The 12,886-nt window shown below is 40.3% G+C and overlaps 1 protein-coding gene and 1 non-coding gene across 8 annotated transcripts in view; both read right to left on the bottom strand.

The window, feature by feature from the left end:
- The window catches only part of pum1 (pumilio RNA-binding family member 1), a 115,953-nt gene that overhangs the window by 13,569 nt on the left and 89,498 nt on the right, over window positions 1-12,886 (bottom strand). For 5 of the 7 annotated variants that reach the window (XM_052036115.1, XM_052036120.1, XM_052036113.1 and 2 more), the window contains 7 exons: window positions 10,765-10,903; window positions 9,191-9,334; window positions 7,657-7,950; window positions 6,526-6,771; window positions 5,580-5,847; window positions 4,380-4,509; window positions 3,472-3,606 (listed from right to left, as the gene is read on the bottom strand). In XM_052036115.1, the coding sequence (XP_051892075.1) occupies window positions 3,472-3,606; window positions 4,380-4,509; window positions 5,580-5,847; window positions 6,526-6,771; window positions 7,657-7,950; window positions 9,191-9,334; window positions 10,765-10,903 (1,356 nt within the window). The remainder of the gene's footprint in view (window positions 1-3,471; window positions 3,607-4,379; window positions 4,510-5,579; window positions 5,848-6,525; window positions 6,772-7,656; window positions 7,951-9,190; window positions 9,335-10,764; window positions 10,904-12,886) is intronic. The other 2 variants (XM_052036119.1, XM_052036118.1) reach the window with 1 other exon arrangement.
- Window positions 10,203-10,283, bottom strand: LOC127581911 (small nucleolar RNA SNORD103/SNORD85). The gene has a single exon (XR_007958036.1). It is a non-coding gene; the product is annotated as a small nucleolar RNA SNORD103/SNORD85 (small nucleolar RNA).

Consider the following 12,886-nt stretch of genomic DNA (forward strand, 5'->3'; position numbering starts at 1 on the left):
AGGAATGAGAGAATGCAAGGGGCAGAAGTTCAATGCAGAACTGAAAGAATATCACTTCAGTGGGCAGAATGGAGGAGAGACAACACACCAAATATACAGCTTTAAAGGAGTACAATAAAACGATAAATTAAGCTGTTGCGCACAAATCTTTGAAGGTAAAAGGACAAATTAACAAAATAGTTAAGAGCTTCAAAACAAAAGTCAGGAAGTTATGCTAAACCTATATAACAAAAAATTAACTTGGCTCCATTTGGAATACCGTGCCCAACAGAATCTACTGGGGATGAAGGATTACAGTTCTGTGGGAAGCTCGGAATCATGGAGTTATAAAAAGTTTATGACATGGGAGGTCATTTGGCCCAACATGTGCACATGATCAAGAAAAAAAGCTGTCCGGCCTAATCCCCCCCATCCAGCACTTGGACAGTAACAGCCCTTCAAACATACATTTGGGTAGAAAGGATTTCATGCAACACTATCCTTTCAGGCATGGAATTCCACACCTTATCATCCACTTTTCATCATCTCTCCTCTGATCTTCTACCAATTGCTATTAAATCTGTACTCTTTGATTTTTGACTTCTATTCCTGGGAAGCTGTTTGTAAATCTTCTCTGAGCAATCACATCTTTCCTGAAATGTGGTGACGAGAACTATATGCAGTACTCACACTGGGCCATGCACAGCGGCAGCATTAACAATCTGCTCTTTAAACCTTGTCTAATAATGGATAATATCCCATCTGTCTTTTTAATCTCCTTACTGACCTGTCCTGCTCCCTTTAATGTTCTGTCCACATACACTCCAAAGTTCCCGTGTCCTTCCACCCAACTCAATATCCTCCCATTTACAACATTGTCCGTGCCGTCATATCTCCCAAATTTGTAACCTCTCACTTCTCTGGACTAAATTCCACTTGCCATTTTTCTGGCCATCTGATCTGATCAGATCCTCCTGCAGTCAAAAGCTTTTTTCTCCCTATTATAAACCACACTGCTAACTTTTGTACTGTCTGAAAACTCCTATCATGCCTTCTACATTTAGGACTAAATCACTAATATATCACAATGAGTATTAAACTTTGTTGACCCCACAGCCTTCTCGCCACAATACAATCAACCATTTCCCTCTGCTTCCCGTCAACCAGCCAATTTTGCCACTTTCCCCTGGATTTCAAAGTCAAAAACCTTGTCCAATGTCCACCTCCACACACAAGTGTATTTAGTCATTAATTAGCACTACCTTTTCCTTGGTTATCCTCTTGCTCCTTAATTTTAATACAGCTTTGCAATTTCCTTGCTTTTATTTGCCTATATTTCTTTTTCATACCCGCTCTACTTTCTTAGATCCCCTCTTAATTTCACTCCCACATGCCTCGACTCTCTGCTGCATTAAGTTCTTAGTGTTTGATAAACTTCCCTTATTGCCTTATCCCATCCTCTTGTCAGAGGGCTCCACGTCTGGCAGTCCCATCAAATTTGTGAGAAAGCTTACCCTGAATCCATAGAATTTCCTTGAAGGCTTGCCATTGTTCCAACATGTTCATCCCGAAGCAGTTTCCAGTCTATTTTTGCAAAATCACTTATCATTGTAATAATATTGACCTAACCCCAATACTCCTTTCTTTTTCATACTACACTAAATATAACTGAATTATGATCACCAACATAAAAAAAGGCTCTCCCACTGACATGCCTGCCATATGCTCAGCTTTATTCTCCAGAACTAAATCCAGAATTGCATCAGACCAATTGCAACACTACTTGCACTTGCCAAACATCTGCTAAAATAGTTCTCCCAGGGTGGCACAGCGGCGCGGCTCATAGACCTGGGTTCAATCCCGATCTTGCTGCTGATGGTGTGTTGTTTGTGTATTTTCCCTGTGACCACATGGGTTTGTTCAAAGTGCTCCCGTTTCCTCCCATATCCCAAAGACATGCAGGTTGGTAGGTTAATCGACTACTGTAAAATTGCTCCTTGTGTGTAGGCGAGTAGTAGAATTTGGAGGAAGTTCATGAGAATGTGAATGAGAAATACACAATGTGATTAGTATAGGATTAGTGTAAATGGGTGGTTGGTCAGTGCAAACTTGGTGGGATGGACCAGTTTCTGCATTGTATCTCTCTACCATTCCATGACAGATGCAACTTAGGAATTCTGCACTTAAACCTTCACACTGACAGTACCCCAGTTAATATTAGGGTTACTGAAATGTCCCACAATTGCAAAGAGACACTTGTCAGAAATTTACAGATTTACTCTTCTCTCTATCGGACTGCAGAGATCTGCAGTGTTTTCCCAGCACAATCTTTTTTTTCCTGCCTTGGTTCAACCCATACAGCCTCATTTGATGATTCTTTTAACATGCCATCCCTTCCAAAAGTGCGTTTGTTTAACCCATATTGCCACCCTGCCCTTTTTTAAATTTAAATTTTAAACTTTATTTACAGAGTTGTAACAGGCCCTTCCGGCCCAACGAGTCCACGCTGCCCATTTTAAACCCAAATTAACCTACCCATACATCTTTGGAATGTGGGAGGAAACCGGAGCACCCAGAGGAAACCCACGCAGACATGGGAGAACGTACAAACTCCTTTCAGACAGCGACGGGAATCAAACCCCGATCGCTGACGCTGCGATAGCGTCGCGCTAACTGCTACGCTACCGTACCGTGCTTTTTGTGATCTCCTATCTCGTCTGAAAACCATACAACCAGGAACATTTCTGCCAGTCCAGCCTATTTAAGCCAAGCTTCCATAACAGCTATAACATCATACTTCCAAGGAGTCACTTAAGGTTTAAAGTATTTACCTACAATGTGCGGGTTAAAGATTCAATAGCAACTTTCTATAGGAGACTCGATAGAAATTTGGAAAAGAATACTCATGAAGGAGGGAAAAGGAGAACATAACAAGACAGGTCTTTGATGCAGAGTTGATGGCCAAATGGCTGACTTTGTCCCACACAATTCCATAATTAAATATGAAATTAGCATAAAAGTAACAAACTGAAACAAGATTAGGTTGGATGTGTGGAAGTCATATTGGTACAGCCCATTCAAGAGGAAGGTTCTATAGATTCTAGACCGATTATATTCCTGGAAACCAGATCCCTATGTAAACTTAACTGTTATCTGTACTTTGACAAAGTTTAAAGTGGTCAGTTTTAGAGAATGAAGAGTATTTAGCTACATGGTACTAATTATATACGAATTGTGATTGCCTAAACAGCTTTATGGAGTGTGTAGCAACAAATGGGGAAATCTATCCAAGTCAGCATTCAAAATGAAACACTGGAATGATTTTCCATTTAGCCACTTCTATGAAAGTGCACACACCCTCCACTAGTGATTTTCCACCCATTATAATTAACTAACAGAAAAACATAACGTTTCCAACATGTGTCCTTGTGGAAATCCATGTGTAATATGCCAAAATAAATACTTGGACCAAACATTAAAATTCAGACTTACAATGATCTGTTGGTCTGGGGGAATGGATTCCAGAGCCTTCTGTATCACACGACAGCCATACATCTGCAATGCTAAAGAGAGAACGTGTCCACGGATGCGTTGAGCCAGTGCCAGCTTCTGATCCAAGCTTCCAAACTAGAGAACAAAGAGAACACACATTTTACTGGGATGCACAATTACCCATGTAAAACTACACAGATACAGACCATTCTTGTTTCAAACTAGCCTCCTTCCTCCAACCCTTTATGCTTCTTCTTCGATCCACCAGCAGTAAACATTCTCACTAGTCACTGGGTAAAGAAACTTCTCCCTTATTCTTGAAAATATCCTCAAAAAAATTAAATGAATTCAGACCATATTTTATTATGAGCAGCAGTAATGATGTGTATATTAAAGAAACATGATCTGCAAATTCTCATTGAAAGCTTGTGTCCATTATGAAATCAGGGAAGTTTAAATCCTATTGATACACTGAGCCCCACAAACCATACCACAACCTTTATCCCCCAGCCAAGCTGGGAAAAGCAACATTTATTCTCTTGAGCACTCAACACCTGTAACTGGAAAATATTTATATATAGTAAGGCCAAGGAATACCCCACAAAGTAATCCAATGGGTATAAATATACTAGGGGTAGGGCATGTCCGCAGGAACAAAACTAAAATGTTTTATTTCCCATTCTGAAGAGATATTCCCAAGAGGGACAGCTGAAAGCGCAAGCCTTTTCATTAAACATACCTTAATTAATCAAAATTTTTTCCTCATCTAATTTTGTTTTTTTTATTCGAAAGTCTTAATTTTCACCAAATTGTCAGCATGACCAATGCAAATTGAAACTTGAATGATTATTCCCATTTTGCCTTGTCCCCATCCTACAGCTGTTGACAAAGCCACATATTCCACTTACCTCAAAAAATTTCTGAATTACGTAATTTCCAAAAACATCCACCATCAATTGGTAGGCCGCCTGCAGAATTTCATTGAAAACCAGCTGTCTCTCTGCAGGGGTAGCTCGTTCCAATTTAAGCTGAATGAACCTGTGGGCCACAAAATATTTCAACGAGTCAGAATGGTTCGGGAAGTAGAGGGAAGGTTTTGTAGCTTATACCAATTGCTATGCTTGAATTATTTCTGAAACTGATGGACAAATCAGCCTTCATTAAAATTAACACCAAAAATCACCCCCCACCCCCCAATAATAGCCAAATGTTACTCATCCCTGCAATTCCCTCAAAATTTGTGACTACCCTGCCAAGAGGTTCAAACAGTGACTCTTCATTAAAAGACATTTCAAAATGATCCGATATACCAGCCCAGAGCAGCAGTGAACATCTCGGTGCTTGCAGACACATCTGCTCTCAGAGGTGCATGCAAAGTGGTTTACCGACCACTTTACATGCATTCATGACCACATTCAATAATCATCAACTGTAAAATTAGACAAAGTAGCAAAATTTCAGTGCACCCATTCCAGAGTGAATCTGTAATGTTAACAAAGTAGTATGTTCTGTCTAAATATGGTTTTCATTATCTATGCCTTGTTGCATCCTTCATATTAATATTGCACTCCCAGCACCAAACACCAGTCCAAATTTTACTCAGCCCCCGTGTGAACTTATCAACATGCAAGTTACAAAATACACTTGTTGTACACAAGGATATATATTCCATTTGCTTTTCTTCTGCAACACAAGTTGTGAAACAGCAGACTGTTAACATTACATGGTCATGTGCTTTTCCACAAAATTAACAAAATGTCCTAATAAAAATCAATTATACATTCATACCTTTGGAGCTATATTCACTATTTGCCGATTTTTATTTGCACAGCAATATTACAAAGCTTCTGCAACTTTCTTTCAAAGCAGCTTCCATTCAATATCGTCAAGTGGGTTGCTTAGTTGCCCATGCTTTGGTCAAGTTCAACAACATGGAGTAGTTCATTAACCAATTAATTAACTAGGAAAGTTGCACTAATACTTCACTTTGATCTACCTAGTGTACAAGTTTAAACTTTCTTCCCTTGCTCTAAAGCATTGTGTTTAGATACTGAACAATGAAGTAACTCTGTAAAAGGTATACCAGTTCAAACAAAAATTTACCACACCTTGAACCATGTTGATCCTGAGAGAATTCCATAATGTGGCCAGCTATTTCACGCAGTTGAAGGTTTGGATAACGGTTGTTACGGAAGTCCTCCAGTAACCTGCTGCGGCCTGAAGGCATCACATCTGACATGCTATACCGCAGACGCGACGGCGGAAATAACTGACTGCTGGAGCTAAACAGACTGGAGGCACTGTTGACACTGCGGTACTTGGCTTCAGCTCCTGGGGCAGCCGAGATAAATCTTCCACTGCCATTTGTAAGCCCACCTGTCATATGAATGCATCAAAATTTGAATTTATCCAACAGCCAATGAGCACTATGTTTTCTCTAACAGATATTAATATAATGTCTTAAAAAACTTCAGAGATGGTAGAGGTTTCATTATAAGGGTAGCTTTCAACGTGACAGACTACAGTGTCTTCAGTGAGGTGACACTGCCAGCATAACTGTGATTCCCACAAGATTAATGCGCAAGGGCAGACTTTGCAAATATACTTTAACTGGTCTGATGTAACCTCATATGACATAAGCAATACTTAAAACACTTATTGCACACCAACTTTTACGATGAAATGAATATGTGCTTAAGTACCATCCTTGAAACTATCCAGCCCACTATGAATACACAATAATAATCCAATAAAAGAGCAGAATGGAACAGCTCTGTGAAGGGAAGTACACCATAGCCAGTGGATTCAAGACACGTTTATAATTTATTTTCTAGTCACTGTCCATATAACTCCAAATATTGTCAAATGATTTCTCTGCAAAAGTTCTGCCTTTTGTTCAAATCTAACTCTAACAATGTCAAGAGAGAGAGAAAAAAAATCACACAGTGAACTGCTAATGCCATGCTAAATTGTCCTATAATAAGTTACAAAGAAATAAACATCTCCGGGTACAAGAAGTTAATAATGAGAGAAAATTAACTGAGAGTTACCCACCCCTCTTACCCAGGTTAAGGCTCGATGATGATCCGTGGGATGATAATGATGGCGGTGGTGTTAGCGAGTGGCTGGGACCTTGGTTTGGAAGAGGCATTCCTACTGGGCCAGGGGAAGATGAGAAACCCAATCCATTGTAAAAGTTGTGACCAATGGGAGCAAGGCTGCTGGTTGTTCGTTTGTACAGATCAGAGCTACCAGTTAGTGAGTCTCTCCTTGAGCCGCTGCTGGTGTTTGAGCTGCCAACTTAAAAGAATTAAAAAGTGGCTTATTTTAATTGTTTACAATAACAACTTCTTAGCACAGAAAATTGCCAACTTTTCCAAGGCCACTGACTATTTTTTTCAGATGACATTTTGATGTACCTTAATTCACTAAAAAAGTATTTTACCCGAGTACATAAAACACAACTTGTTAATTACAAATCTCATGACAATTAAATGGGCAACAACATATGAAGCCAAAAATCACTTCCAACACCTTGGATTTTGTATCATTACATACTGATTATGATCCATAGACCCTGAAAAGATAAAGTCTGCTTTTTTTTTGGAAAAAATAATGGTCAGATTTTCTGCAATTCTCCTAAATATTTTACAGAACTAATACTTTATGATTTCCGCAATTCATAGTGGTGGGTATGCCAAATTCCCATGCTGAATCCACTTAAAACAGTAGAAAGCACCCAGCAGTGTAGATTATAGGTAGAATCCTTGCAAACAAGTTATGCCCAGAAATATCATTTTCGGTATTAGGGTGGAAAATAATGGCTATTGCAGTTGTGTAGCTCACAAGGACTACAGTGGCATAATATTAAAGACTGGCTTAGATGAGAAAGTGAATTGAAATTAAACTGAAGATGCCTCAGTGCAAGAGTGAAGTATCATATTGTTACCTGCTTGGCATGTGCTATTACCTTTTATATCAAATAAATTACTTAAGAACTCAAGATAATTGTGTGGAACTTTTTGTTGGAGAGACAAAAATAAACTTCAGTTGGACTACCATTCATCTTACATATTCAACAAAAGCCAAACACATGCCGGACAGGGAAACATGACAACTCAGCTTGTACAAATCTTTACAATGAAGTCATGCACTTAGTATTGTACTGTCTCAGTTTAAATGTACCTGCTGATCCAAATCCTCCAAGTGCAGATCCGAGTGTTGCCCCAAGTGAACTAGTGCTTCCAAAGCCCAGGGAAGTGCCGCCAGGCTGGCCAGACCCCTGAGAGAACAGTGAGTTGCTCTGTGAAGTGCTAGACAGGGAATTGTTACCGTAGAATGAGTTCGAGGCCAAACTGTTGGTGGGTTGTTGCTGTGGTTGCTGTTGTGGCTGCTGATTGCTCATCGGGCGAAAGGAGCCATTTGATGTTCCTGCTAAACCACTTGCTGTACCATTTGCTGAGGCTGCTGCTGCAGCAACTGTTAGAACACAAAAGATTCATTGAAGTGCCAAGTACTAAACGTGCAGACAATAGGATCTCAATGAAATAGAAAGAGACAGATTACCAACTTTTGGCAGTTCATAAACATCCTTTCTAGGAATATGGATGGCTGAGGTAGAACCAGGTCAGGTTCAACCTCCCGTGAAATAACGTGTGCTCATGGTGTTATGTCATTGGCGTGCTCATGATCAATGCCACAACGTTTGGTGGGAAACAGCCACTGTAAAATCTGCTCTGCAATACAAATCTAATGTTGTGCAACACATTTAGTGTTACATTTTTTACAATTATCCAAAGGCACAGTAATATGTTACTGAACACCTAATTGAACATTTGAGGAATCAGTACAATAGAACAAAGGACACTTTTATACCTACACAATTGTTAATTTAAACTAGTCCCTCAAATGGAGCAAACACATTAAACTGTATTTATAAAATAACTGAATTTGTATTGCAATCTGTTTTATGAGTTTTTTTTTAAAAACATTCTGATTAAATTCCCACAATATTTATAAATTTGCTTTTAGTTGTGTGATATGCTGGTCAAGCTTCATATACCTAGCTTCCCAAATACATAACCTATCACCACAGAGAACATATTATGAGTCGATGACACATTGGCCAGATGGGTGTAGGTTCAGTTTTCATCCCCAGTATTCCTGATGCCCTCCGATGATTACCAGATACATCCAAATTTGGAATGTTATCTGAACAGGATCTGATCTCAAGATCTCCAAAATTAATGCAATGATTAATATTTTTTGGACAAGTTTTTTGTACAATAAGCAATATTTTCAAACTGAACTACAGGACTTAAGTGTTAGAAGATGCACACACAGGCACTTGGGTAGGATAGGAGAGAATGGAAAGGCTTTTTAAAATAGTGTTTCAGAATCAGTGTGAAATGACTGCATTGAATCAATAATTTCTTCCATTGTGTTCCCAGGGAAAAGTTAAAATTCAACATCAAAAGCTCAACACAGTCCGGAGGATTACCGGCATGGGATGTATCAGTGGTGCACGTGCATTAGATGGGGAGTTGAGGGAACTTCAGGATTCACAGGCTCATGATTCAGACAATGAAAACATTGCAGCATCTGAAATGATCTACCAAGGTTCAGCTTTAAGTAGTAGTGAAAATTGTAGGTTTATAAACAAATATAATTGTAGCTTATAAATCTTTTTTTGGGCTTCTCCCCAAACAGACAACCTTACCTGCCTGCGCTGCAGATGGACTTATAATTACGGGTGCAGGAGCAACAAGGCGCACAGGAGCCCCCAGGCCGTTCCGAGCGCCAGCATTCACCACAAGAGCACCAGTCTGGTCATAGTAAGCAGCTGGAGCAAGGACTTGATAACCTGAAAAAAAGGCACGATTAGAATAGTAACGCAGCGCCACATATTGACAATCAACGACGTCAAACGGAAACAGTCTAGGGGCGAAGATTTAAAGGAGACAGGAGGGTAAGCCTTATCTTATCCAATTCCAAGTTGGACTTCCATCCTTATGCTTCCTCTATCCATTGCCTAAAATTACTCAGCAGCACCTAAGCTGAGAATTATCTGGTTCAAAACTCACAATCATGTCAATTCCACTATTCCAGTATTGTTCTGTCGATGCTTAGATCTTGCAAGCTGAAGATATGTTAATTCATCCAAAACTCTGTTGCCCTTGTTGAAGACCAACCAAAACCACTCACTCATTAGCCAGTTCCTTCTGGCATCAACTCCCCGTAACATAAATCCTCCATACTAAGTGTTTAAATCCCCTCTTGACATTGCCCCTCCCATTGCTCTCACCTTGTCCACAAAACCCAGGGGAGCATTTCATTTCAAAACCCAGTGTTGCATTTAATTAATTCTAGCCTGTAGTGCAATCCTGTCCTCCACCCTGGCAGCCATGTCTTTTGGCTTTTAACTGCTTTGATTTCCTTCTTGGAAGCTCCCCATGACGTAACATACAGCTGTGAATGACCAAGTTTCTGGGCACTCTCTTCAAACATCTCTCACACACTGCTCCTATTTTGATTATGCCTAAAAACCACTGAAACATTTTGCTACGTTAATAATAGCAAAATCTATGAATGTGTATTTTCAACATCTGCAGATCAACTTCTCCCTTAAACACATATTAGCACAGACTAAACATGGAGAACTATTATAACATTAAGAGAAGTGGAATGTTTTAAGCAAGTTGCTGCTTAGGCCTATAACAACGTAACCAATGGCTGGCTCAGTTCGAGTACAAGTGAAGTCCTCATGGAAGAGCAACATTCTCAGTGAGGGCAAGTGTGTCATCATTGCCAGATAAGTTTTTTTTAAAAAAAGCACTTCCAAAAAGGTTTTAACATTACAATCAGTCTGAAAAACCCATCTTTAAATTTATCAGCCAGCATTGACCATTATAGCTGGAACTCAGTGATGGATAACATATCCATCAATAACCAGTCACATTGCACAAGCAACTCAATCCCAACTGGTCTGTGCAAGTTACTCAGAAATTGAAGCATTCAAAGTATAGACATACAGATTTCTATTGCTCGAAACAAAAACTTCAAACTCATAAGGATTAGTTACAATTTAATCATGCAACAGAAATTTGCCTTTCATCATTTAGCACAAAATGTCATCAGAAAAATAAGGCAAATGAACAATTTGCACTATAATTCAACCATGCTCAGTACTCTGAAACTGCCAATAATTAACATGACTACAATGCATCTTTTTTGCAAACCACAAACCCCCAAATAAAGCACATCTCTGCTGCACAGAATTAACCAATATTTTACCTGGCATTCCAGTAGCCAGTCCTTGGCTAAAAGCTAAAGCTGAGTTGACAGCAGCAGCTGCTACCAGGCTATCTGCTTGTTGGCCTTGTTGGCTTTGATTTGGAGTCAAAGGCCGCTGATTGGCTCCAGCACGCAGAACCTGATATAAAACACATGGGATTACTGAATCATCACCAAATAAAGCTGTACATTGAACAGATTTTAAAACAAATCAGAAAATGCATCCTCAGCCCCCTACTTCTACTCCCAATACACTCACGACTGCGTGGCCGGATTCTGCTCTCACTCCATGTACAAGTTTGCAGATGATACCACAGTAGTGGGCCGTATTTCAGATAACGATGAGTTGGAGTACAGGGAGGAGATAAAGAGCTTAGTGACATGGTGTCATGACAACCACCATTCCCTCAATGCCAGCGAAACAAGAGCTGGTCACTGACTTCAGGAAGGGGGGCGGTGGACATGCTATTTACATCAACGGTGCTACAGTCGAAAGGCTTGAGAGCTTCAAGTTCCCAGGTGTGAACATCACCAACAGCCTGTCCTTGTTCAACCACGTTGATGCAACGGTCAAGAAAGCTCACCAACATCTCTCCTCCCTCAGGAGACCAAAGAAATTTGGCATGTCCCCTTTGACCCTCATCAATTTTTTTATCGGTACACCATAGAAAGCATCCTATCCGGATGCATCATAGCTTGGTATGGCAACTGCTCTGTCCATGACCGCAAGAAATTGCAGAGAGTTGTGGACACAGCTCAGCACATCATGGAAACCAGCCTCCCCTCCATGGAGACTGTCTACGCTTCTCGCTGCCTCTGTAAAGCAGCCAGCATAATCAAAGACCCCACCCACCCCAGACATTCTCTCTTCTCTCCCCTCGCACTGAGCAGAAGATACAAGAGCCTAAAACCATGTACCACCAGGCTCAAGGACAGTTTCTATCCCATTGTCATACGACTATTGAACGGTTCCTTAGTACGTCAAGATGGACGCTTGACCTCAATCCGCCTCATTATGACCTTGCACTTTATTCTGCACTTTTGTTTTACCTTGCACTACTTCAATGCACTGTTGTAACGAATTGATCCGTATGAACAGTATGCAAGACAAGTTTTTCCACTGTACCTCGGTACATGCGACAATAATAAACCAAGTTACCAAATAATAGGATGCAGAGCATCACAGGATCAAATTGGGCATGGTCTCTGATGATTGCACAAATATTCAGTTCCATTCATAACTCAATAAATGAAGCATTCCATGCCTGCAGACAGCAAGAACATTCATGCATGGGCTGATGAGTGATGAGTAACATTCACACCACAGAAGATGCCAGGCAACTACCATCATCAAGAGTCTAACCACGTACGCTGGACATTCAATGGCATTCTTACTACCAAGTCCTCCGTCAATATTCCGTGATCACCAGAGACCCAAATGGACCGGCCACATAAATAGTGTGGCTATAGGAACAGGTCAGAACCTGGATATACTGTGGTGGGCAACTTACCTCCTGACACCCCAAGAGACATCAGGGTAGATGTTCAAATGAGAGTGACATGTCCAGAACCTTTGATCAATGTCTCAAAATAAGAGGTTGACCATTCAGGACAGTCGAAAAGAAATTAGCAGGGGTTAGTAAATCACTACCCAAGAGGACTGTGGAGATTCAGATTTTGAGTATATTCAAGATAAAGAGGAGATTTTTGTTTCAGGTATAAGGGAATTTAGACTATTGGCATTAGTGAAGCAGCATCACTGAGGCAAAAGATCAGCCACAAACTTTATGAATGCTGGAACAGGTTAAATGGCCTACTCCTCCTCCTATTTCTTGCATTCTCGCAGCCTGGCAGAGGCTGATGCACTAGAATTAGGAGAAGCCTTGGCTACCGTCGACTTTCCTAACCAAATGCTTGCACCTTAAGCATTAATGACCAAACTGGTCACTCTGTTCACATGCCTCAGCTGTTTGCTGGATAAAGGAAGGTCACCAGGAAACAAATGTCAGACTTCCAAAATAATTCCATGATCACCAGCCATCGGGTTTCTTGCAGCACCGATGTACTTAAGTCAGGCTGAGGTCTTCAAACAAAGAACTGAAATTCTCCTTTATGAACATTT

Source organism: Pristis pectinata, chromosome 22, assembly GCF_009764475.1.
Source record: "Pristis pectinata isolate sPriPec2 chromosome 22, sPriPec2.1.pri, whole genome shotgun sequence".
Classification (NCBI taxonomy): Eukaryota; Metazoa; Chordata; class Chondrichthyes; order Rhinopristiformes; family Pristidae; genus Pristis; species Pristis pectinata.